Raw genomic sequence first — 27,257 nt, forward strand, 5'->3', positions numbered from 1 at the left:
ACAAATTTTGTAAAATAGAAGTTATAGGAAAAAAATAGATTTTAAAAAAAATATGAAACAAATTTTGTAAAATAGAAGTTATAGGAAGTTATAGTAAAAAAATAGAATTTAAGAATAGAAGTTATAGGAAAAAAAATTTGTAAATAAAAAAAAATTCAAAAATAACAGCTAGCTAACATCAGCTAGCCGTTATATTAAAAAATTTCCATGCTATTTGTGTCGGTTCTAACCGACATTATTTCTTTTATTTTTGTCGGTTATAACCGACAGCAAAACTGACAGTTTTAAAAAAAATTCCAACCAGCCCAGGCCTGGCTGGTTGGCTGCATACGGCCAACCTTTTGGCACTTTCAGATTCCATAGGGTCCATGAGCCCCCTGGCCTAGTCCTTGGTTAGAGACGGTTTTTGAGCTATTTTCGATCCTCTGGCCCTCTGGACCCTTCGGTTGGAGATGGCCTAAGGAAAGCGGGCTTGACTAAACGAGCTCAAGCACAAGGCTGCTATGACGAGTACTGTTGCAGCCTCGGGCGTTTTGGCATAGTTTAGGCAGAGCAATAACACTCCAGACCCGATGAAACCAATAAACCGCTACACACAAATATTGTCAGTATGGTTGTTTGTTACAAAAATATACAATAATGTTCGGGTAACATTATTTGTCAGGCTGCAATCATATTCCAAAAGCGAATTTAAATTACGTTATTGCTAACATATTGAGAGACTTAACTCATTTTTTCACTATATTAATGTAAATAATATCGTTTATTAAAAAGAAAAAAATTCTCATGTAAAATATTTGCTCTCTTTTATTTTTACTGAACGAGTGAATATCAGCAAACCGTTTAAGTCACCGACAAAAAACCATATTAAACCACTACAAGTATATATCGTCGTCACATGTATGATGAGAGGTGCAGCCGTGCCTCATAAGTTTTGCTGGCCAGTAATTTTGCAAGATTGTCATCCACTCATAAGGTTTATTCTTTTCTTCTTTTTTTTTAATTTCTTTTATATATCATATTAATTTCCTTCTTGTGTCCTCCAATGAATTCCAAGCATATGTTGCCACCAAGCGATCTGAATGGATATGAGGCCAATAAAACAGGAACTAGATTCTCGTCCCTCATTTTTTCATCATTTCTTCTTATATTCTTTAGTTTGTTTTTATTTTTTTATAAAAAAAATTAATATAAGATATTAACGTAATTTAACTGTGAACGTTCAAATATAAAAATAAAAAAAAAAAAAGGTCAAAAAAAAATAGAAGAGAATCATATTCCACAGAAGCAGCATTTCACAGTGGGATGACTGTGACGTTCTGACTGACATGGTGTTACTCATCATTATTGGGTGTTGTACATAACTATTAGGGGGTGTTTGTTTGGCCTCACTAAGTGGGACTGGACTAGACTGGATTAAGTATTTAGTGTAATCCCATGTTTGGTAGGCAGAGGGACTGAGTTTAATGGGATAAACCCGGACTCGCTCAGACAAAGTCCTTCGCTAAGAGTTCTTCGCGAGGACCCCCAATTTTCACGGTACTACTAAGCCCAGAGAAAGAGAAATTTGTCGCTCGTCTGTGAGAGAAGACGTCCTACTCCTTCGCACTCGTCATCCTCACCGTCCTCTGCGTTCTGCTCACCGTCCTCTGCGTTCTGCTCGCCGTCCTCTACTCCTCGTCAGGTAAATTTCGAATCTGACGATTTTCTTCTTTGATTTTCTTTTGCTGGTCGTGAACGACCTCGTTGAACGACTTCGATTTTGTCTGGTAAATTATTATTGGGTTATGAACGACTTCGTTGTTTTGGTTTGAAAACTTTTCAATAATTGATCTGAGCAGTTGAAAATAAATTAGGGTTTTGATTTTTAGGTTCAAATTGATATTAAAGTTCGGCTTTTACTGGAGTGGATTTGATATATATATATATATATATATATGAATTTCATCTAATATTTGTTCTACCATCGTTGAATTTCATCTAATAATTGATATGTATATAGTCTATGATTGTATGTGTCTGTATGTAAGTACGTACTCTGTGTGTGTGGGTGTCTCATTCTATATGGGTATGCTGATTTTGGGTGTGTGTGTGTGTCCTGGAATTCAGCATATTCAAATCCTTGCAATTGGACGGAGTTCGTTGTTCTGATTTCAAGGTAACTTCTCTAAATCTCAGTGGACTTAATTTGTCTGGCACTTTGTCTCCGAGCATTTGTAATCTTCCTTACTTAACTGAATTCAATGTGTCCAAGAACTTCTTCTCTAGTCCTTTCAGTAGTGAGCGAAGAAGGTGGGTTTAACTAAAATGAATCATGCTCTGAAAAATATCTTGTTTATCTACTGTAAGTTGGAACTAATGGTCCTGCTTCAATTTTCTGCATCTAATGGCTCATGTTCATGGGTTGTTTGTCTTCTTGATTGATGAATCATATTGCAATATATATGTGAAGTCAATGAATTCTGGGGCTTAATTGCAAGCAATAATCTTACCATTGCCTCCATATCCTGTTTTGATCTGGGTTCAGATTTTCATTTGGGAGATGCATCTTTATCTTTCTTTGTTAGAGTATTCGTCTACTGTGATCATTGGAGTTTGTATATATAAAAGAAGGAGCTCCATGGCAAAAATGAATACAAATAGAGCAACCTCAAAAGCTGTAAATTGATTGGAGCTCCATGGCAAAAATGAATACAAAAACAGCAACCTCAAAAGCTGTAAATTGATTGCTCAAAGGCTAATGTTTTTGTTAATTAGTTAGATATCCTGTACAAATAGAAAATAGAATGAGCGACTTGTTTCTTTTCCGACTTGTGTAGCTACATATTTGAATGCCTTTATTGTTTGATTATGTTTAAAATATCTTTGTTCAACCTCTACTTCTTGATTCAACAGATTAAAAAGACCAAAGAAAAAAAAAACTATAATCCTTAATTCAAACTGAGCATACGAGTATTCTTGTTTGATCTCTAATCCTTGTTTCCATTTAGTTCCTCTTGCAAGCTTGTTGGGTTTTTAGTATCAAAACTTATAGAAGTAAGTAATCAAAACTGAGCACAAAAAGGACTTGTTAAGTAATGAAGTTACCTAAAATTCAAGCATTTGTAATGCTTAATAAGCTTGTTTCTAGCACTTGGTAACTTATATAAATCAAGTAATGAAGTTACCTAAAATTCAGTTAAGTAAGGGTTTGGCAAATTGTCATTATCTCGAGATTCTAGACTTGTGCACAAATAGGTTTCATGGAGAAATGTTGACCATTTTCTGCAAAATGACCAACCTTAGAAAGCTTTACCTCTGTGAGAATTATGTGTTTGGTGAAATGCCTGAGGAGATAGGGAATTTAGCTTCACTTGAAGAGCTTTTCATTTACAGTAATAATTTTACCGGTGTCATTCCCACGTCGATTAGTAAGTTGATTTGTGTTGATTTGACTGTGAAGTTTGAAAGAAATGCCAGTTGGTGAAGAACCTTGGGTGGGGATTTGTGTTGATTTGACTGTGAATTTCAGAATCTAAGTTGAGTTTTTTCAGATTGTGTTCAATTTGACCCTTCACACAGTTCATGCCTTTGATTTTGGTGTCAAATTATAATGCTCAATTGAAAGATTGATATTTTTATACACATTGGATGTAATTATGTAGTTATTTTCACCATGTATGTCAAATTTTTACTAGATTCTTTGTACTTCTATTTATTCAGTACGCTTGGTGGTTGTGATCTTTTAGGCATGGAATTTATACACAGAAGGCAAGTCCATTGAAATGCTCGATACATCAGTAGGAGACTCCAGTAATCCACATGAAGTTTTGCAGTCAATCCATGTGGGTTTTTTATGTGTGCAGCGAAATCCGGCAGATAGGCCAAGCATACCAGCTGCAGTTCTGATCTTCAGTGGTGTGGATTGCCTGAACCTGAAAAATCTGGTTTTTACAGTGAAAAGGATCTAGATGACAACAAAGTCGATCCTTGTGCAAACAAGGTTACAGCTTTTTCATCTGACGAAGACACTTTTACCCTACTCAAGGCTCGATAGTTGATATTTCATGTTGCTGTTTATTTCATCATAACTTGATCTGATGTCTATTGAAGTGAGTCAAGTCAATCAGATATTTATTGAGTAATCATACTTATACATTTTCTTGCTTTACATATGCTTTGCTCTAATATCAGCGGTGACTCAATTGGAGAGGAATTCAATTTGATTAGATGATACATTAGAAATATTGTGATTTGGATTCAACAGATTGTTCACTGTATTTTTTAATGTTTGCTGCAGTATGGGATGAACTAATGGTTTTTTTCTTTTCGGTACAACTTAATTAAACACGGTTCAAAAAAACACCAACATGAAAGGTAATAAGGCAAACGGCAAAGCAAACAAAGCTGCAAAAACACAACCAAAAAAAGCAAACAAACCTTTACTTTAATCTACAACTTTAAACCAAAGATGAATAATTAAGAAAAACATCTTGAACCATGTCGATTGTTGGGATAACACTTTGTTATATTGATGTTTGGAACAATGCTACTCTTGAATCATGTATGTTTCTTTTGTTGGCAAGAAAATTTGGTTTTTGTATTTTTATTGAGTCTCACTCTCATCCAATATTATTAATTTTAATAATATCTTTAATAAAAAAGCGATTAAAATAGAACAATAATGTAGTCCTAGTCTGGGCAAACACCAAATTGGTGAACAGTATTGTTTTCATTATCCTGCTTCTTAGTCCGACGCTGCACCAAACACTTCACTAAGCTAGTCCAGCTTAGTCTAGTCTAAGCCAGTCCAACTTAATCCCTGCAGCTAGTCCAGTCCGAGACAGTCCGGTGCAACAAACGCACCCTTAATGTAATAATATTGTTTGTAAAGAAAAAAAAAATCAAACTCTTGAAATTTGTCCGTTGGAGATTTTTTGCCTAACAATAATTATAAAATGCTCATTCCAAAGCATTCCACTTGATGACCAATTCGTGATCAGGGGACATCATCATTCTTTACATTTCGTATCAAATCAAATGTTGAGTGACCATGCAACTTTTGATAGCGAATATATCTGTCTAATCTCATGTTGAAGATGCTCTTAAAAACCAACATCTATGAAATAAAGACTACTTACATAAAATGGCTTTATAAATACTATAGCGTTCTGATTTACTAATGTATTATCATGCGGATTAATGTCACTTGAGGTGATCGCGTCTCATGCAAGTTCTCGAAATGAAATATCAAACTCTATTATCCATAATTTGGATTTAAAAACTCTTCAATCCCCCTTGTTCTGTTCAATTAATCAACATGTCAAAACCAAGAAAAAATAACAAAAATCCGATGGTAAGTACAAAGTCACTGCCGTGGACGACTCTAGTCTCTAATAAATCCTGCGTTATTCAATCCACTCACGCACAGAAACTGTTCACCCTCTCAGACTTTTTTCACCCTGCTCTGTTGCATCCTTCCACAAACACCAACCACACAGCGGATAAAACTATAATCCATCACCAAAACTCCGAATTTATTCTTTCGTCCCATCCTCAAGATTTCTCTGCTCAAAATTTCAGTGATTATCCACCAGCTACTTTTTCTTCTTTTATTTTTCTGGGTTTAATTTCAAAGCTTCCAAAATCTTTCCCAAATCCAAATTCTGATCATTTTTTTCACTTGGGTCTTCACAAAAATCTGAATCCTGAACTGGGTTGCTCTTACTTTCACAAAAGATTATGAATTTCAGGAGCTTGGAGGAGTTCTGGGCCTTCTACATGAACCAGCACTCGAAACCAGCGACGCGGCGGTGGCATTTTGCAGGAACCCTAGCTTCTATCTTCTTCCTCCTCTGCTCGCTGCTGTTCGATTGGCGGTTTCTGCTTTGTGTGCCTCTCTCTGGGTACGGATTGGCGTGGTACAGCCATTTTTTCGTGGAGGGGAATATTCCGGCGACGTTCGGGCATCCGTTTTGGTCCCTTTTATGCGATTTCAAGATGTTTGCTTTGATGCTTTCGGGTAATATGGACAGAGAGATTAAGAGGCTCGGGAAGAGGCCTGTCTTGCATGTCTTTTAGCGCTCTCGTTTTACGAGAACACTGAAGTGATTTTCACACTCACGTTTTTTATTTTTTTTCTAATCTTTGCGCAGAAATAAAAGGCAAATGCAAAAGAAGAAAATGAGAGCGTGACATTCACTACTTTATCTTGTGATCAAGTTCAATTCTGCATATTGGACTATTTCTACTTTTGGTCTGTATTTATGAACATGATTGTATTGTCTTGTTGAGAGATAAATAGATAAGGGTTTCCTGGAATTAGATTTCTAGGTCTGTATAGTTTTGGCTATAATATTACTATATGATAAACTTTTTGCATCAAATTATGAATCTGCTCATATTTGGCCTGTAGTAATTCATTTACGGTGCATTGGACCATGCTAGATGACTTTTTTAGAATGTCAATAACAACCGTCTTTAAAGTCGGCAGCATGAGTTCAATAGGAGCATGTAGTCGGGACATCGGTTTTGAGAGCAAACCTATTGATGGCATGTTTACTTGGAATAGCAAAAGTTATGAATTGGTGTGGCTAGGAAGAGTAGAGACAGTAGTGAATTTGGTATTAGAGGTACCGAATTACGAATTGTAATGTCAAATTCACGTACTTATTGATGTCATATGTATTAGTAAACGCATGAGAAGAACTCGAAGAATAATTTCAGTACTCATGCACTAGCATACAGATAGAAAGTCGAAGAGTCGAAATAATTTCAATGCCAATTCTTTCCAAGTACACATGTAAATTTGAATCAATTGAAATTGCCAATTTATAGATAATCATCCACTATAAAATCAAGAGAGAATTTAATGTAAATGAATATCCGTTGGTTTGCATTACATCTCTTCTAAAACAATCATCAACAAAAAACTCGATTTGGTACTCGTTCCTTGAACTCATATCCAACCATGTTACAAGTTCCGATATCTACTTGTTCAAAACTCGGTTTCTTTGGGGCCAAACCAAGATCAATCTGAGCGTGGACATCAAAAATATTCACTGGAGTGCGCAGTGATGTCATATCCGCCATGGTTTCTGCACTTGTTCGGGTGAGAATGTCCGTCATCTGTCTTTGCATTGATAAAGGTTGAACATTTAGTCAGCATTTCGCGAAAATGATGGCAAGGGCACAGCTTCTTGAGGACGTAGGATTACAAGTATGCCAAACATTCCAAGCATCGGTAGGACAAGCAGCCATTTCAACAGTCTATAGTAATACATGTGGAATGTGAGGGAGAAATCATCTGAAAAATAGAGTCCGTTCTTGTCAACCATCTCCACCAAAACAGTACCCGTAGTCCTTACACCAACTGTCGGAAGCTTCATATTATGCTTTCCAGGACGATTGTAGGTCTCGTTTATTCTTATCCTTCTCTCTCCTTGGTAATTACCTGGCACTAACAGCGTTACCTACATAGTTTGAAAGAAGACAAATGTTGAATTGAGTTTTTTATATTGTACATACAAGCTACCTGCGTGTGTATACAAGAGACAGAGGGAGGGAGGACCGTGTAGTTGACTTTGGCCAAAATAATTGGTGGGAATGAGCAACTTACTGTGACATTATAGGGTGCTTGCAACCCCGATGGGTATCTATAGCTATCTATGATCTCGAACTCCACCCAAAAGTTCTTGCCTTCTTCATCACGGAAAGCTCTTGATGAATGTGAAACAAAGATACCTTCACGGTTATGCCTATTTGCAACATGATTTCTTCCTTGATTAGGTGACCTCCATGCCTGAGAAAGGAAACACACTAAAGACGATTAAACATAAAACATTATCACCCAACAAAAAGCAAAAAAGGAAAACCGAAGACAACAGAAGAAACTATTGACAGATCAAGCTTGTGATCTATCATGCCTTGAGGGGATGATGCGAAGCAGGAGTCGAGAAGCAAAAAACATTGCCGTTCATGGTTGAAACAATAAGATCAAGATCATCTCCACCATCAACATTGTCTGCTAAGACCATGCTATATCTGTCATGCAGTGATCAATGTTTCAGGTAAAACATGGAAAGGAGGAGAAATAAGTAAAGATGTAGTAACATTGAAGGATTTAAAAATAACTTACGAAGTTTCACCAATGTCGACCACATCTGCGCATGATGTAGGTCCATCAATTAGGTACAAGTAACCATCAAACGAAGTTGTAACAAGGGTGAGTCCCTTCTTTTTCTCTCCTTTTTTACTTAAATCAACTAGAAGAACTTGATTCATAACTCTCCCATGAGTTCTATATGGATAAGGACGAACAATTGACCCATCTTTGCCACTAAGAACATATATGTTGCCGGATAAAGTTGGAACCACAACATCAGTATGGCCATCCCCATCAACATCACCAATAGTCGGACCCTGAGGAACAAAAATGTACATTAGATTCACTGTGAAGTAAATAACCTGAGTTGCAATGTCTATTAAATCACATATATGTAGAAACCTTGACAGTGCTAATTCGTAGAAACAAATATGTAGTGTTCTTGAGAAAATGACACTCATAAATTTGAGCATAGTGCATACAAGTTGAAAACCTATAATCTCTCCAGGAAAATGGTAAATTAAACTCATAAGGTCCAGAGCAGAAAAGAAATTTCCAAAAAACAACTGACCCAAAAATGTGGTCCACCACATATTGTACTGGCACTCTACTTAATATCCAATCAAACCCTCAACTGTACCTGGGGAACTAGACTCTTAAGATGCTTTTCCCAAATTTCTACTCCTTTTGTAGTCCATGCAGCAACATTTCCATGAGCATCAGTAGTCACTAGTTCAATTTTTCCATCATCATTGATATCAGCAGCAACAACAGCTCCTTGAATTTCAGCCATTTCAAGAGGAAATTTTTCTCTGACCTTGCCTGAACAAAAGAAATAGTTTAGTTTTGATATCACTAACAAAAAGAGTTGTATGTAACATCAAAGATGATCCAGCGTCTTGTATGCCGGGGAACTTAAAGCAACTCATGCTCTCTGAGGGGAAAATGGCAGCAACTGCAGCAATGAGAGTAAGAAAAGTTAACTCACCATGATGATCCAAGACATAGAACAAGCCATAGGAAGTTCCAACAAGAATGTCCAGATTCCCGTCACCATCCAAATCCACTACAGTTGGAGAAGAATATATATGAGCACGGAACTTCGCAGTCTCTGTACTCAGATCTAGTTCCGCAGTCCACTTAACTTGCTTTGTGTCGAGATTAAACACAACTATTGAGCCAGCAACATATTTTGTAATATCAATGTCACCCAATTCCTTCGATGATCTTCGTTGGACTCATAATACCTGCAAATGTACAAGGTGGGAGATTACTATCAAACCATTAATTACTAAGCAAACTCCAATATATGGTTCACATTTCAATCTTGGTTGATGCTGCATAACAAATGATAAAGAAAGCGCACTACATTGATTTTGCAGGAAATAAAACTTAAAGGATTATTACAATTTATTGTATAGATCTGAAGGAAGAAACCAAGAGCATGGTAAATTACTAGATCATACACAATCTACCTACAAATTTAAATTATTCTTCTATTTCATTTACAACATATCTACTGATCTCATGAGTGCCTCCTGGTCAATACAAATAGTGCTATAGTTTTGAACTCATTGGCGGCCATACCAGGTCATCACAACTACTCAAAATGCAGATTTAACTCCAACAGTGCAAAATGAGGATAAAGCGCTAAATGTGATGTGATTGCATTCCACTCCAAAAATATTAATAAATAAGTGAATTTTGACAGTATGGAAGAGAACTCACTCGCTATCAAAGAAGTAAGATACAGCAACAACCATTTCTGATACTCCATCATTGTCTATGTCTGCTATGACCTGAAGGAAAAAAGAAACCATCAACCAAATTTAACTTGCATATGGCAAATAGTAACTAAATATCATGTCTACATATATAAATCCATGTGCACTGTGCCTATATATGTGTATAGAAGAAACATTAACGTTAGAACTCACAGGAGTGCAGAGTATGTGTGCATCAACATCAACATAATCCTCCATTTTCTCGTGCTGCTCTTCAGCCCATTCCTCATCTCCCCACATTGATTCATCAGCATAATCATCATAGTCGTAACTATATCATCAGCCAGTTCCTCACTGCTACGGAACAACTCAAAAGATGAATCAGCATCTGCTTCCAAGCTTCCCTCATTTTGTACAGTTGCAACAGGAACATCCTCCTTATTATTATCTTTGGGTTCAGAACTACCCTCCTGCGATTCACTTGACTTTTTATCTTCTAAAAGCCGTCTCCCAGAACTAGTTCCATTCACTACATTAACAGTTTCCTCTGACAAATTTTTCACAGAAGAATTGTCCGTGCCTGTATGCAGCTTGATGACTGTTTCCACCTGAGTTGAATTTGTTTCCCCTTTATTCTCTGGATTTGTTGCATTTACCATGCCAAGGTTGCTCTCTTTTGAAATAGTAGCTGAATTGTTTGTATCAGGAGTTGAAATAATAGTTGAAGTGTTTGAATCAGAAGTTGAAATAGAAGCAGAATTGTTTAATTTAGCTGTATTTCCACTTGTTTCTACAAAAATAACCAACAGTTGCAAATACAATTAGTTCCCGTTAAAAAGTAACATTTTCACAATCATATGAAGTCAGAACTGTTTCAGGTGGCTCGGCATGCTCTTCCTAAATGTCTACTAAAGCAGATGATATGAATAAGGATACCCTCAAAAAAAACAACAGCGGTTGTGAGAAAAAAACTACTTTAACATGTAAATAGCTTACGATGAATTGATTCCAAAGCCTCCATGACAAGAGAATCATCATGGACATCTGGATGAGTGCGATCCACGGGATCCGGATGCAGACCCCCATACCAGTTCTTTTTAACTTTCCTACGAGGTACTACAAGTTTATCTACCATCATGTAACCTGAAACCCTAAAAGAAAATATACACAAACTTTTATGAGCTTGTGTAGGCTGTTATATAAATGCATAGTCGAGAGAAAACATTGTAATATATTTAGTAACATTACTCGGGCAATGTAACTGAATTACCTGAAAAATAAAACTTCACCATTGTAGGTTGCCAAAGTTATTTCTCTCACACCATCCTTGTCGATATCATGCAGGAGAGGACTCGCATGTACGGTTGACTGATGGAAAGCAGGCCAACCTGATAAATCATCAAGCAGGTACTTGGAAAATCACTTCACCAAACTTCAAGCCAGCTTAACGTAAAACAAAGAATGGAATTTTCGTACCGGGATGTTTGTCTCCATCAGCACCTTCAAGAACTTCAAGATAGTGGACGAAAGAAGAAACCACAATCTCAAGCTTTCCATCACTGCAATAAGAGAAAACGAATACCCGAAAAAAAAGACCACACAAATCAATGCTGGACACAGAACTGATCCCCATGGTAATCACAAAATGCACTGGTAAATATACAGAATTTCCAACCAAAACACAATCTTTTTTGTACCTATTGATATCGGCGACCAAGGGCGTAGCATATATACTAGAACTAACTTCCGTTTGCCATCTGAGCTCCAATTTCGCAGGGCACTGCGTATTCAACAATGCATCCTCATCTCTAACCACACACACAAATCCAACGCATTAATCAAATGCAAGAATTCCAAACACAATTAACCCAACATCAACAAAATCTCTGTGAGTGTACACTAATCACGGGATATTAAGACAGATTAAGAAATGAATATGCATACATGTTCGGATATCCAAGGGCGTCGTCGCTGGCTTCTCGTTCCCGGAACTTATTCTTCGCCGGCTCCTCGCCATGAACGAAGCTCGAACCGGCGCAGAGAATTAGACAGATCAGAAAAGCCCTAATCGCCGGGAATTTCATATGATCCGGTTCGTTTCGATCAGAATGGGGACGAAATTGCGGAGGAGAAGATAGACCCCAGCTGCTAACAAGGGTTCTAGGAAATGTATCGGCGGTTTGGGTTAGTGAGTCGGAGAGGATTTAGGACATGGGTGGGTGCGCAGAGTCGACAGTCGAGGACTGTGATTGGCATTTGCACCTTGAGTTTGAGAAAATTACGTCAAAAAAGTGAGGCCAAATAAAATGGTTTAGTGTCACGTTATTTATTAAAAGAAATAATTTTCGCACTATCCGACAAGAAAAGGCATAAAAATAACATATTTCAAGTCAATCCGTTAATAAGTAGGATTGTTATTGTGTTACTAATTAAGAGTTTGCTAACAAATCAAGTCGTTTTTTGATCATTCGTTAAAAAATCGTTAAGATAATAGGTACGACACGTAATGAGTAGGTCTAGTGTAGGTCTAGACATTAAGCTTGATAAAATATTGCATGACCCATTATCGAGTCACTTGTTAAGATAATGGGGTTGTCACAAAATGGTATGTTAAGATACTATTATGACACAAAAACGACACGAACACGACAAACACAACTCATTTGCCACATATAAGAGCTTCCACTAAGGCTTGACAGCCCGGCACCCTGTCCCCCAAACAGCCCGGCACCCAGCTAAAACACTCTAGCCCAGCCTAATAGGCTGGCACCCAGCCAAAGCCAGGCAAGAGACTGGCCCAGAATCGACAGACCCATGGGACAGCCTACATAACGCATGCTAGTGTCAACCACACCTTTTTTTGTTGCGCCAAAGAGGGAGTTGTTGTGGAGGCTGAGGAGCGAAGCTGGTCGAGGCAAGAGAAGGTGTCAGGAGGGAAGGAGCCACGGAGGGAGAAGGACAGGAGGACGAAGCAGACGATGAAGAGGTGTGGAGATGCAGAAATTAAAAATATTTGAAGGACAAGAGGTGTGGAGATGCAATAGTTGAAGCTCGTTAAGGGTGTAAAAGAGCTTGTTGTTGAGGTCAACTTGGGATTTGAAGGATAGAAGGGCGACGGCGTCGAAGGATGGGAGGATGAGGTTTGGAGGCGGCAATGGGAATGGAAGGGAAGTGCAGGGGTGGATGTTGGTGAGGACGAGGAAGAGGGGTGAAAGATGAGAAAATAAAAATATTTTAATAATAATATTACTATTTTATTTTTTTATAAAGTTAGAAATTAAAAATATATTTTTTATTTTTTATTTTTTATAATAAAAAATAATAATATTTTAATAGAATTTTCTAGGCTATTTTTTATTAGGGATGAAGATGCATTTGACCTATTATTGTTCATTGAGATTTATCACTATTTACTGAGTGAATTAAATAGACTAGGTGCTGACGCATTTTTTGAGGGACGAAATTGCTCTAATAAGTGCTAACGTGAGAGAGAATGGCAACTTCTCCAGAGTAGGGAAGTCTTGGACGTCAAAACACTAGAAGAACCGAAAAGTCATCAAGGTGTCCACGTTTCCGGACATGATCAAATTGGACTAAAAGATGCATCATCTCTAAAAACAATTGTTAACAACAAATCTCTCGAGCAATCATACGAAGTCCCATGCTAATACACGAATAAAGATCCTCTCCAGATTCTCCTTGTAAAAATTTCAAAAATTCGTGTATCGTGTAGTTAAAAATCATTTTAAATTTTATTATTTAAAATTAAACACAAACAATATTTGATAAAAATTAACCGCACGATGTACAATGAATGAACACGATTCACGAATCTCTAGAATCCTCACAAAAAAGATCTGAAGAGGATCCGGATTCCTAATAGACGGTGATGATTTGCGACGAGTAGGTCAAAAACAAATACAACACCAAAAACACGAGTAACTAAAACCAGGGTTTCGAGAGAGTAGAGTCGTTTACTTGCCTATTCCCAAAGTTATATATTCACATGAAAAGGGAAAGGCAAAAACTTAGGTCGTTAAAAAAATGCCTACCTTTTAAACAACTTAACAATATCGTCGTCAAAATATACACATCTGACTCTAACCCTACTCCTCTTCATCTGAACTACTATCAGAACCAAATAAATGTGACAGCAATCCCAGGGGCTATCGCCGTACCAAACTGGATCAAACAACTCGCCAGAACAGCACTCATTACGAATTATAGCTAGGCTTAGGAAGTTACACTGAATATGTGATTCACCAGCTGATACGACCATATAGAACTCTGAACGACTTGCCAAGCAGGTGTCCGAGGGCAGCCTCAGCACTAAGCTAACCTGCTATCAGCAAACCTTTGCACGAAACTCCAGTGTTGCTAAAACCTCCGCAAGTCACCTCCTTCGTGCTGCATTTGCATGCTGCTGGGCTGCTTTGCTATCACTCCGTATCCTATCAGCATACATAGGCAGGCGAATGATCTCGTAGATCTCATTCAACAAGATGTCCTGCGTGATATTGTCTTTTATGCTTCGCATGACCTGTTTTAAAATCAGCAATCAATGAGCCCAAAGTGGGGATTAAACAAGAAAAACAAATTCAAAATACGCGGAGAAGGACCTTCTTGTACGTATTGATATCATTTGGAGTTGATTTGTCAGTCCTGATGCGCATAGGGACCCATTCTTGTTCTTCACCGTTCCAAGAACACTCGATTATTTTTCCAGAATAAGAAGTGGGGTCTTCACCATCTGCTACATAGGAATACAAAAAAAGCATTAGGTTAAACACAACAGGATCATGACCAAATCACACCCAGCAAAACATAATACCAGATGTTAGTGCCAATTAGATTGTAGAAGATGATACGATGAAGCAACCATTATTTTATCTAGGTTTCCCAAAACACTAAGCGATAACGGGAAAGCTATAAAAACAATAAAAGTTCTCATCCGGACATTTTTCTTTTTTGGGATCAATCCAAGTGTATCCACATGTATGTCCACCGGTTTAAACAAAAAGAAATAAAATAAATCTGCTTATAAAGTTGGGGCCTATTGAGACTGCTTCTGGAAGAGCTAAAAGTGCTTTCTGAAAACCGAAAAAAATGCTTGAGTCATAGAAATGCTTTCTGGAGAAGCTCCTGCCAGGTCACGTTTTAAACAGAAAAAAATCTGAAGCACCCCAATACAAAACTTCAGCTGTACAGATCATGATTATACAGAGTCAAGTTTTAAACAGAAGAAAAAATATATATGTATATCTGAAGATATTCATGTCGACCTTTAAACGCAACTCTATTTCCATCCATTAGTTTCTTCTTTCCACGTTCATACAGAAAAAGATGCTGCCGATCATCATCAGTTACCTGTCCACACAAGCAGCTTCATATGAGAAAACAAGCACAGAAGAAATTACAGCAGATATGGAAAGGGATGAGAGATGTACAGAAAAATAGTTTAAATGACAAAATAGAGTTTTCAAAAAATAACTCAATAAAGTTGATAGCACAACCTCAAAGAGAAAATCAACCGAGTTCATATGAGAATATTTCCACTTTAGAAGTCCTTCATGTGTGCGGGGAACATAAGGATCATCCCAACCCTAGCATATAAAAAATATAAATTATTAATTCTTTGCAACCAAATCAGAGAGAGGACAGCTAATTTAGAACCAATAATAGGACCTGACATGGCAATAAACAAATTATATTGACAGCTAACCAAGTAATTTGAAACTAATAAAAATGTTCGAATCATATTTCATAGAACCACCTGAAAGATAAGACCATCTGCATCATGCGAAAGCCTTGGAATAAATTCCTTCAAAAGCTTGTTTACAGTTGAGAGCAACCAAAAGTCCTTCCTCCTCACCTGATTGAACACACTGAGAAAATCAATCCCAGCAGAAAAGTAAACAGCGGAATGAAGTTCAACATCTGAACACAGAGTTTATTGATGCATACCCTGAATGGTTCCAGGTCATATCTATAGTAAGGATTCCTACTTTGGTATATATTGTGGCGCTCATAATTCCGAGGTTCAATGACTTCTTTCTCAAGCATCTTCCACCGTTCATAAAAAGGCCGCTGCAACAATGCTAAAATATTAGACTGTATAATGGGTAGCTTAACATTACAGAACATAATATACTAAGGCAATTTACAACCTTGAACACCCCATTACCAATGCAGATACTGACGATGGGTCCAACTGTTATTTTACAATTTAAGACAATATAATCACAGTGCAGATACCACTACTGATGATTATACGGATGTTAAAAATCACAGTGCAGATATCTCTTCAAGTTGATTGTTCCATACCTAACAAAACACAAGCCTACAGAGACCTTTGTGCACGTTCCCGACTACTTCTCAAAATTTAGGACTCCTTTTATATCCGAAAGTTCACTCCCTGTGTTCGGTTTACAGTGTGTTACCGTTGGCAAATGACTTACATGTTTGCTTGCACAAAAATCTAGCCAAAGTTTGAAAAATGAATTCAAAAATATAATCGAGTGGTAAATTACACAACCATATAGCATATACCATGTGATTATAAATACAATATCTTAAATTCTCAAGTTTGTGCAACCATAATTTAAAAGGTAGATCACCCTAAAAGGGATACAAAAAAAGGCGCAGAAAAAGGGCACACCAACCTCTATGACAGAAAGGTGGTTGATTGCCATCATATCATAGATCAGGTATCTTCTCTCCTGCTTCTGTGAATCAGGCACGGTATCAATTACCATCTCCCCATCCAGTAATGTGTAGTGGTGAGTCTTCTCGGCTAAACCCTTCAAGACAAAAAAGAAAAAAAAAAAAAAAAAAAAAAAAAAGGAGACAAACAAGGTCACTCTAACTTGTGAAGGATACAGCTGAATGGGGAGATGAAATCTTCCCTCATTAACCTTGCAAAAGTAAGTGTATACATACATCATTTGTGTGTTTGCAGGGAAACCTCATTTGGACCCTTCTAAAATTAAAATTTCTATCAACCAAGTAACACCCATCCATCATTATTAACATCATATATCGTGTTCCATCAGCCTTCCATGTAGCATAATAATAACGTTGCCTTAACAACTGTAAGTTCTCCCTGCATGTATGTGAGAAGGAAGTCCATTCAGATGACAATCTCAAAATGGAGCATTACCAAGTAAAAAAGACCTACAATACTCAATTGCAACATGTATAAAACAATATATGAGAATAGAGTAAATATCTGATATGCAGTACTCGAGGAGTCTTTACAGATGCACAAGGAATTTGTCATCTATCAGCCAACTATTACGAAACCAAGCACATTACACCTCCAAATATCTAATATGCGATCAAATGTCAAGCCACGTTGGGTCTCTTTTCAAACTAAGCTTCAACAGTGCTAGAAATATATCTTTGTTAAGCAGAAAACAAACTACAAACTGTGCTTACATACAACATTTCAAATATCAATTCCAGCAGCATCCACCAATTTCAATAGATTCATTGTCGATGTCAACAACGACATTGAGTTACCATTTCAGTTATCATTCCAATGAAACATTGCGTGATAATTGCCCATCAAACTTTTCTTTACAGATCAAATGTTCTTACTTACTAAAATGCACAACACAAAGCATGTTAACAAAAGAAAGTTCATTTCAAGATACTGCCCACCAAGTTATGATGAAATTGTACAGCTTATCGCATATATCACTATTGAGTCAAAGAAAGTTACAATTGGTAAAAATGAAGAAATTTTATATGCTCAAATTAGGAAAAAGGAAACCTAAACCAAAAAAAGGAGCAAGGATCACCTGTTAAGAGACACGGGATGCGACCCTGGGAATTGCGAGTTTCCTCTAGGCTGAAATGAAAGAAAATAAAGTTCTAGTAAAATACTAAAATGGGATGCAATTTGGAATTAAGCTAAAATATGTGACAAAAAATCAAAACAGGCTAACTCAAGATCTCAGATATTTGTGGAGTTAGAAGCAAAAGCCAAAAACCATCAAGAATAGAGATAGGTCTCAACATGCCTACCCCAACATTAACCAGCTTAAGAGTCTGATAGCAGAACTGCCGCATTGCCTCCTGCTGGTCCCAAGGTATCTCATCGCCCAAGATATCATCATTTGTCATCAATCCATTTGTATCCAGACTCTCCTGAAATAGAAGAGGTATGTTAAAACTACAGTGAAGACAACAATAAAAAACAAACATGTATCATGATAACGAAGCAAAAGGTCATTTGTTTCCATTACATGATCAAACAGGAAGTATGGGGTGGATTACAAATAATGAACAGAACACATTACAAAAAAATAAAATAAAAATTACTCCTCCATCAATGCCATGCAAAAAAAAAACAGATGACCACTTATCCTTTACTGGATTGTCCGACCTTCAAGTGTCATTCATTTGGCAAAGAAATACATCATATCCAATAGAAAGAGTTCCACTATAAAGACGGTGCATACATTATTTACAGGAGCAGCAGGACCCCCATCATCGTCGTCGTCGTCGTCTGCAACAGCTTCGCCATTAAGATCAAATTCTGAAGTCTTCCATTCAGGAGTTGAGGGGCAGACAACCGTATCAGGCTTTCTTTCATGATAGAATGAGTATAAAGCATCAACATAGTCAGGTTTGTAAATTCCTGGAGGACGTGCATCCGCAAAAATTTTTAATGCCTGTGTAATACAATGTAGCATCAGAGAAATAACAAGAATAAGATAAGAGTATAAAAGCAGGTTGGTTTACTCTACATTTAGACAGTTAAAACGACCTCATAATTACCTGAGTGACTGAAATTGGTAATGAGCGCATTAGGTAGTGGATGATCATATACCCTGTGCGATTGTGCCCATGTGTACAATGCACAAGAATATATTTCTTCGAATGCTTTTGACGTGACAGGAACTGTATAACCTGAAATGAGAATAATTAATAAAGCATCATAACCAGAATTTTACTTACATAAACAATGAGTATATGTGATATCTTGAAAAAAAAATAATAATAAATAAAAAAGCTTCCTTCCTCGCATATAAATAGGCAAGCCCGTGGCCAAAATAAACATATAACTAAACTGAGAAACAGACAGTGCAATTGAAATGGAAGTGAATAACAAAAGAATCATCCCTGCAGCCAAAAAAATTTGGTAAAAAATTCACACATAGTGGACAGGCAAGTGTGAAAAATGAAACAAACCTCGTATACAAACTGATTTACGGAAAGGTTGTCAGGCACAGAATCCCGCCCCTTGCATGCAATCTACATTATCGAACACAATTCCATAAATAATAAAATACAGACAGAAGTACCAAGGAATACAAATTGTACCATAATCTACTACTCACCTTGACATGCTTAATACCCTCCTTCTTCAAATCTGATGTTAGATAATAGCGAGAAGTATTTGTCAAATCAATCACCAAACCAAGCTGAAAATGAGTGAAGACGACCTTAAAATCATTTCAACAATTGAACAAGACAGAATGACTCTCATAGAGGTACTATTTAGTTCAACTCCCGTTGTCCAAAAAAGAAATATATACATACAGTATCCAAACTTTGACAGCTAGTGCATGTGACAAAAACTACTTTTCAATTATCAAGAAAAAAATAAGACTAGAAGAAAAGGAGCATAATTTCAGCAGCCTTACCTTTCTTCCCAAAACTCTTTGCTGATGAATCACTTGTTTAAATGAGTATCTTTTACCAGGAGGAACACAATCATTGTACGATTCACCCAGTGGCACCTTAGAAGGTATCATGAAACATATTTCTTGACCAGCTGCCGGACAATCCAACCAACCTGCATTATGAAGAAAAATGTAATTAGAAATGACAGAAGTTAAGCTCCAAGAAGATGGCAATTGAAGCTAATAACTAAAACACATAACTCTTTAGATGCAAATACAGAAAACAAACTAGGATTCTTAAGCTAATCAACTTTAAAATAATATCACAAATTATAACAACAAAAGTAATACCAAATAAGCACATTCCTGAGTCATATAAGTGCTACAGACAGAAACTATTTCCCCAGATAAAGGTCTAAAATCCTTTATCCATACTAGTATATAAAGGGAACACCAGTATTTTTGAGCCACGGTCTTCAAGATGAATCAAATTTTATTTATTTCAAATACACAATTCCCTTCCACATCATCCCAAAACTAATGGAAGAATTAAATGATAGGGATAGCTAGGTAAGTGAACTACCAAACTCACCCAAAGGCAGTAAACCGATTACTTCATCAATTTCATCTTTATAAAAAAAAAAAAAAAACTACTAGAATTCACAACTCAAATCCAATTCCATTTCTTCACACTCCTTTGAGAAACATATTTCACTCCAGTTGTGACCACCACCCCAAAACCATCTACAACCACCTCTCCATCTGAACCAGAGTTGAGCATTCTAATGCATTTGAAATTAAATTCATCCATAAAATGAATCAAATTTATTTTCCCATTTTATCTTCTTCACTTCTATATGTATTTTGGAGAAAGCATCTCTCTCCACACAGAACAAGTGCAGAAGGCTACTAGTGATTTAAATGTATCTCACTAATTAGCACGATGATAAAAAAATAAATCATGACACATTCATTTAACATACAGTCGGGACATATCAATATGCACACTATATCTCCACATGAGTTTAGAGTTTGGTTCAAATAATTGGAAAATCTAAAAGGTCAAACCCGCTAACTCAATATCAAAAGAAGAAATTTAATTCCAAGATTAAAATGACAAATAACATTGAAGTTTAAAAATTTATAGCATTAAACTCAGTCTCCATACAAGAAACCAATACCAAAGAAAAAAAGTTTCTATGAAAGGGTGAATCACTTTTTAACGTAACAGAAAACGGTAATAATTCAGTTAATGCTTATCATGGAAGTGATGAAAATGTAATTCTATATAACTTCTACCAAGCAATGCAACTTATGGAAATAAAAACATATTAGTAAACCTAAAAAAATACTACAGACAGCATACTTACCATTGGGGAGCCTAGATTTGTCGTAAACTTTGGGGTTTTTTGTTTGATATGAATCGTATGCAGGGGGTTGAGAAACATGCACTGGTTTTTCATCTGGGCGTTCTCGTTTCAATCGCTTACGTCTTTCTTCACGCTCCTAATACAAGGAAGACACAAGATCAGCAGCCAGGCACATAAAATGTTGAGATCAACATATATACATAATATATAAAATAAAATGAAAAAGAATGAAAAGATTTCATGGCTAATCTTTGTGTATGTGAACTGCTGTGTGTGTGTGCTAACAGGTGTGCGCATGGGGAATGTGCGCACGCACATGAGAGAGCGAGAGAGAGAGAGAGAGAGAGAGAGAGAGAGTTGTAAAACTTCCGAAGGCATAATTTCCCCCATATAACCAGACAAAAAAACCTGTTTGCCCCACAGCGAGGTGGAAGCAACATATTAGTTTCAAAAAATTGTACATGCAGTTCAATATAGCAGCATAAAGTATTTTGTCTCCTATGTTATTTTAAATTTCTAAATCCCCGTCTTATGACCGTAAATGTTGCAAGGGCTTCCACCAAGTTTATGGTTGTTTCCATACAACCTTTTGCATACAAAATAATATCCATCAATTCCAAAGGCCATGGAAAGATATAAGCTTCAGATGTAATGAATGCCCCCAACTATAATCAATCAAAAACAATGCAAAATGCCCTGTAATGCTTTCAATCTCGCTGGAGATCCCAAACAAAAGCATATATGGCCAGAATAATAACTACACTAACAAAAGAAACGATATGATCCAGTTGCCACTACATGAGCAAGAGATAGGCCATTTAAATGAGAAAAAAATAGTACCCGCCGTGCTATATCAGCTCCACTCTCTATACGTTCTTCTGGGGCAATGTATTCTATATGATTCTCAAAAGTATCCTCATCTTCTTCAGGTACTGGCGAGGCATTCAAGTCCATGACAGCAATCATTCATAATCCTCTACACTACATTTACCAACGCAGAATCAAATGGTCAGGGGGACTCTCCCTTGATAACTTGTAAACAACCTTACATTCAAATATTGCTTCAAACCGTCAGCTGCACAAATGCGCACATTGTCAATAACCAATCCATGTAAGCAACTAAAAGCTAATAAGTAACATAGTTTACAAACCGATACTCCTGTATAGGCGTAGAATCTTTTGTCTCGAAACCGAAAAAGAAAAATGTAGACTATACTGCTTGGCCGAAATACGGCATTTGGCTTACATGGGAAAGCAGAGCAAAAGTATAAAATTCATGTAATGTACTCCTAATCAACTTAATCTAACTACAAATTTGCTTAAATTTGCTTTGCCCAAAGCCCTACCCCCATAAAATACCCTCCATTTGTTCATCTCCCCTCCAATTTCTAACAGCACCAAAATTAGCAAACCAAAACCACAAACCCTAAAATAAAACTTTCCCATACAAATATCGAATTCCAAAACTCCAAAAGCTTCACAGTTATCGAGAAAGAACTCAAACCTCACGAAACTGCAATCGGAAGCCGATTCACCGTTCCCCTGAAGTAGCCGTGAGAAATTAACACTTCCGCGATCAGCGCAAACCCAGCGGCTTCCTCTGGAAGTTGAAAGAAAGCCAAGAACCCTAAAGATTGTTCTGTTTATCTTGTTCCTCGCAACTGGGAAGCTCTCTGCGAAACCCTAAGAGAGAGAAAGTGTGGGGTGTGTAGGTTTAGAGAGAGAGAGAGAGAGTAAAAATTCAAGATGGTTTCATTAATCAATCCATGTCATGAGAGAGAGAGAGAGGAATGCACGATTCAGTTCGGAGAATCGAATAAACAAAACGGATAAAAACCCTCCAGAAAAAAACGATGAATTTATACAAGCGTATGACTCTGAATTTTTCAAAAAAACAAATTTTTATTTTTTTAACTACTTGTACACGTGTGAAAAGTGTGAAACTTGAAGAAAATAACCCTAGAGTAAATTATCAAAAACGGAAACTTACTTTGTTTGGCCAAAAAGAAAGGAAAATTACTTGTTACCAAAGAATAAAAACTACTTTCTTTTGGTTTTAGGTACCGCCACGTGACACAAGTATTCTATGATCAAAGGGGAAAATGCAGTTAATATGTCCTGATTTAACTGGTGGTAAAATTTATTCAACTATTATCGTGGCTTTTGTATCCAATAATGTAATTATGTACTCACTTTTTTAAATGAGATTGTATTGTTGGATCATGATGTTATGTGATGTGGGTAATTGTTTTCACCTTTCTTTTGGTTATTTTTCTAATTTTAATTCTAATTTTATGGTGTGCAGATCGCGTAATAAGTGAAACAGTCATATAAAAATATACTTTTTTGATAATAGTGCAAAATCTCTCTCCATGGCCGTTAAAGAGTAGAGTCCAAGAAAATGAAGTTTGAAACACAATTTAAGAAATAATGAGATAAAAAATGGGTGAAGGATGAGACAATAATTGTATTTTAAGATGGATGAAGTTTGAAACACCATTTTAAGGTTGATCCTCATATTCTCCAAAAAGTAGTTTCCACTTTAATAACTTCGAATAAATTAAATACATGCATTACGATGACGTAGATAAGTCTTTTTTTCATAATTAAATAAGGTTGGTAAAAGGATATCATATATCACATTAAAAAGGAACGTGAAAATTGGAAAGAAAAAATGGCATGTCTTAAGATTGACAGAACTGTGAAAACGACAAAAGAAAACGTAGAGTTTTAAGTGATGGACACTTCTCTCCAATCACAACCCACCACGTGGATTCAATTGTTTGGTTTGAGAGAGGATTCTCGCCGAATCCTTTACGATTCCGAATATTCTCCAATCACATCCGTTTATAATACATCGTACGACCAGTTTTGTTAGGTACTGTTTACATTCAATTTTAAATAAAAAAATCACAATAATTTATGACCGCACGATGTACGACGAACTGATGTGATTGGAGGATCCCCGAGATCCTCAAAAAGAGGATCCGGCGAGAATTCTCATTCGTTTGGTTTATTTTGAGGAGAAACTTCTGCTCAAAACTAATTGTGTTCGTATCACAAAGTTTTGTACTTATGATCATAACTATTTATATTATGAATTACTCTGTCATCTCTGCAAAAAATGACTTAAAACTAAGATTGTCTAGTCAATCTATTGTAGCAAATACATAGACTTATTTGTATACAATTTGATGACTAAACGAACTTGGTTTTAATTGGTTTTTTGCAAAGACAATTTTTATAGAGTTATTTATATATGAATAGTTCTAATCATAAACTTGAAGTTCTATGAATTGATAACGAACAATTTTGAGTTGAAACTCATACTCATCCTTTGAATAGCCAAGTATTATTCTTCTCAAAAAATACTTGGCCATCTTGATACTCTTCTCTTCTGGGTGGGTCTTGAGAGTTCAAATCTTGTGTAGACTCTATATCTATGTACTTGAGTGATACGCGTCTTTTTTGTCTTGATTATCTTTAATTTTTTTTAATTCTTTTATTAAAGAAACACTGTTAGATGGGATTAAAATAAATAATCAGGTGTCAATAAATAAGACATGTCGCATAGATGGCATATTAAATAGATGCAAAAGATTTGAACTCACTCGAGTCTTGATCCTTCCTTTGTCCTTTTCATTTCCTAGAATGACTCATATACCCTTATAGGCTTTATTACTGAGAAGACCGTCAATTGTTACAATAAGCGATAACTATGTTACAGTCAATTGCTCACTCGTGCTTATGTGATTTTAATTGTTGATGTGAAACTGACATTTCATTGCATAAACTTTGTTGGTTTGATATAAACGTCAAAGTTGGTCTCATTTTAATCCACAACAAAGTACTTACATGTTGCATGAGAGAAATTATATTATGATTAGTTGCATATCTTTTGTGTGTATTTCATTAAGAAGATATACAAATAGAGATGTTTAAGAATCTCTCGTTGCTTGAAGTTGAATATCATGTGTGACAGGCTTTCAAGTCTAAATGTGAATAATTTTAACTAAATGACGTGAGCATGTGTAGTCATTGGAATTCAAATGTGGACGAACCTACTCTCTGATATCATACAAAAAGTTGAGATTCCAATATCAAGACCAATTGGAAATGAGGTGAAGAAATCGAATATCATTTTGAATTATTACGCAAAATTAATTTCTAATACGAGATTCACACTCTGAACAAAGCTAAATATTAGGTGGAGTTTTGGAATGCTCTATTCTAGTACATGACCCAAAACTAAGTAAAAACCAAAGATGAAAAGACCCAAAACAAAAGAGTATGTTGAAATGTAATGAATTTAGTTACCAAACCCCATATAGATGCCCTTTTGGTTGTCCAGCCACACCAAGCTGTCTGTTGAGAGAATAGTACAAAGTGATGCATAACAATAAATGTGTATGATACAGAAAATAAAGACGATGAGAGGCGGAGGATAGGGCAGGGGCACTGCCGCCGGACAAGGTGAAGCAAGGGCGACTGTTGAAGCCAGGAAATAAAGACGATGTTTATGTCGATGAGGAAGATTTGTCGTGCAAAGTTTAGCGTCACCATATAGAGTGTGGTGATGGTTGGCATTTTGGTGGCTTTAATCACTCTTATAGTAAAGCTTGCCCAACGGAGCCACCATCATGTCCACCCGTCTGTGCCTGACAACTACACCACAGCGCTTCACCAAGCCCTCTTATTTTTCAATGCCCAACGATCCGGAAAACTCCCCAAGTACAACAATGTTTCATGGAGAGGTGACTTCTGCTTGAGTGACGGCGACTCTAACACCAAAAATCTGGTGGTGGATATTATGACAGTGGAGAAGCGAGCAAGTACAGCTTTCCTGCATCTTTTGCCATGACCATGTTGAGTTGGAGTGTGATCGAATACGGTGCAAAATATGCGGCACTGGGAGAACTAGAACATGTGTATGACATCATCAAGTGAGGTACATATTACCTTCTCAAGACCTTCAATTCCTCCGCAGCTGATTCCATTGGCAATATGGTTATATATGTTAGAGGGGTTGATGACACTGAGTCCGCTGGTGGTGGTGATCAGGAGAAAACTCACGACCGTTGGATACGTCTGGAGGATATTGACCATCCAAGAATCCGACATGAGTGTTATAATTGCCTGACCTTTGCTGCAGAAATGGCTTCTGCATCCATTGTTTTCAAAAACAATACAGATTACTCTAAAAAACTTGTTCACGATGCTAATTTACTCTTCGGATTTGCTACCATAGGGCAAGGTGCAAAGTATAAGGTGGATGCAGACCCGTTTTCCCCTATCTACAATTCCACTGGTTTTTGGGATGAATATTTTTGTGGGGTGGAACCCATCTTATCTTCAACTTGTCACTAACCCCAACTTGGCTGCTCGTGAAAAATATTTGTGGACTGACCCTAAGAATAGGGTACTTAGCTGGGACAACAGGCATGCTGGTGCTTTTTTGCTTCTAAGCCCGCTGAGATTGTTCTTCAGTTTTGGGTACCTTTACGAAGAGATGTTGAGGACATTCCACCGTCAGATTGATGAAACAATGTGCTCCTACCTTCCCCTTTTTGCTAGCTTCAACAGAACAAAGGGAGGGCCGATTCAATTGAACAAAAGAAGGCCAAGACCTCTTCAGTATGTAATCCATGCAGCTTTTTTAGCTCAACTATACAACGATTATTACCTGGATGGCATTGCGGATCCAGTTTCTACCCTACCGAAGAACCGCGCAGGTCTGCCAGGACCCAAATCGATTACATTCTCAGTAAAAATCCTTGGGGGATAAGCTACATTGTCCGCTTTGGTGAACGTTTTCCACAGCAGGTCCACCATAGAGTCATCCATTACTAGAAAGAAAAAGTATGGTTGCAAATGGGGATTAAAATGGAGAGACAGTAAGAAACCGAATCCAAATACAATTGCTAAGGCCATAGTTACTGGTCCTGATGGGCACGACAATTTCCAGGATGTCCGTTCAAATTACAACCACACAGAGCCGAGCCGCAGGTCTGGTTGCTGCAATTGTGGCATTGTCCACTGGAAACCCTGCCGGTGTTGACAAAAGCTCTATGTTCTATGCAGTTCCTCCCCTGCCTTCACCCCTGCAACCTCCTCCATTACCTTGGATATTGAGATATTTTAGGAGCATGTTTCTCTTGTGATTCTAACTGTTGATGTGTGTGGAATAAAAAAAACAAAACAAAAAAACTAGCGGATATTGATAACCATTAGTCGTTCAAACTTGAACTCAAATGTCAACAAAATTGATGCAATACTAGTTCTTATTCACTTAGTGATGGATCTCCGAGTAGTTTCAGTTAGACACAAGAAAATTTGGGTTGGAATACTCATACCACGATATTTACAGGACACTTTTCAGAAACACATAATTCTTCGTTGATCCTTCATCAAACCACATGTCTTATCTTATCTAGTGTAAGAATTGTCC

General features: G+C 36.9%; 3 protein-coding genes and 1 pseudogene across 6 annotated transcripts; 2 read left to right on the plus strand and 2 right to left on the minus strand.

Annotated features, from left to right (window-relative positions):
* Window positions 1-5,370: 5,370 nt before the first annotated feature.
* On the plus strand, window positions 5,371-6,300 carry LOC103949451. Its single transcript, XM_009360569.3, has one exon. The coding sequence runs from the start codon at window positions 5,722-5,724 to the stop codon at window positions 6,058-6,060; it is 339 nt and encodes a 112-aa protein (XP_009358844.1). The 5' UTR covers window positions 5,371-5,721; the 3' UTR covers window positions 6,061-6,300.
* A 486-nt stretch (window positions 6,301-6,786) lies between these two features.
* Window positions 6,787-12,099, minus strand: LOC103949450 (protein DEFECTIVE IN EXINE FORMATION 1). The gene is given in 15 exon segments (XM_009360567.3): window positions 6,787-7,451; window positions 7,598-7,780; window positions 7,905-8,022; window positions 8,117-8,400; window positions 8,724-8,905; window positions 9,072-9,305; window positions 9,308-9,330; window positions 9,812-9,882; window positions 10,021-10,145; window positions 10,148-10,597; window positions 10,804-10,958; window positions 11,078-11,195; window positions 11,284-11,366; window positions 11,505-11,615; window positions 11,752-12,099. Coding segments are annotated over 15 exon segments (2,592 nt in total). The 5' UTR covers window positions 11,892-12,099; the 3' UTR covers window positions 6,787-7,136.
* Window positions 12,100-13,746: 1,647 nt separating this feature from the next.
* On the minus strand, window positions 13,747-22,570 carry LOC103949448 (mRNA-capping enzyme). Of its 4 annotated transcripts, none has more exons than XM_048583608.1 (18): window positions 22,314-22,569; window positions 21,650-21,790; window positions 20,810-20,945; window positions 19,461-19,612; window positions 19,155-19,238; window positions 19,006-19,068; window positions 18,592-18,723; window positions 18,273-18,485; window positions 17,836-17,958; window positions 17,610-17,659; window positions 16,747-16,909; window positions 16,470-16,607; window positions 15,772-15,894; window positions 15,581-15,679; window positions 15,321-15,410; window positions 15,090-15,174; window positions 14,427-14,557; window positions 13,747-14,347 (listed from the first exon to the last, which is right to left on the minus strand). In XM_048583608.1, the coding sequence occupies exons 2-18, from the start codon at window positions 21,773-21,775 to the stop codon at window positions 14,201-14,203; spliced, it is 2,055 nt and encodes a 684-aa protein (XP_048439565.1). In that variant the 5' UTR covers window positions 21,776-21,790; window positions 22,314-22,569; the 3' UTR covers window positions 13,747-14,200. The 4 variants fall into 4 exon arrangements, 3 of the variants coding, with proteins under 3 accessions (XP_048439565.1, XP_009358839.1, XP_048439566.1); XM_009360564.3 differs by having other exon boundaries at window positions 21,650-21,884; XM_048583609.1 differs by lacking the exon at window positions 13,747-14,347 and having other exon boundaries at window positions 14,525-15,007; window positions 21,650-21,884; window positions 22,314-22,570.
* A 2,452-nt stretch (window positions 22,571-25,022) lies between these two features.
* On the plus strand, window positions 25,023-27,247 carry LOC103949484 (annotated as a pseudogene).
* Window positions 27,248-27,257: the final 10 nt, after the last annotated feature.

The sequence above is a fragment of a genome, unplaced genomic scaffold, assembly GCF_019419815.1.
Source record: "Pyrus x bretschneideri cultivar Hongxiangsu unplaced genomic scaffold, Pyrus_bretschneideri_v1 Contig2, whole genome shotgun sequence".
NCBI lineage: Eukaryota > Viridiplantae > Streptophyta > Magnoliopsida > Rosales > Rosaceae > Pyrus > Pyrus x bretschneideri.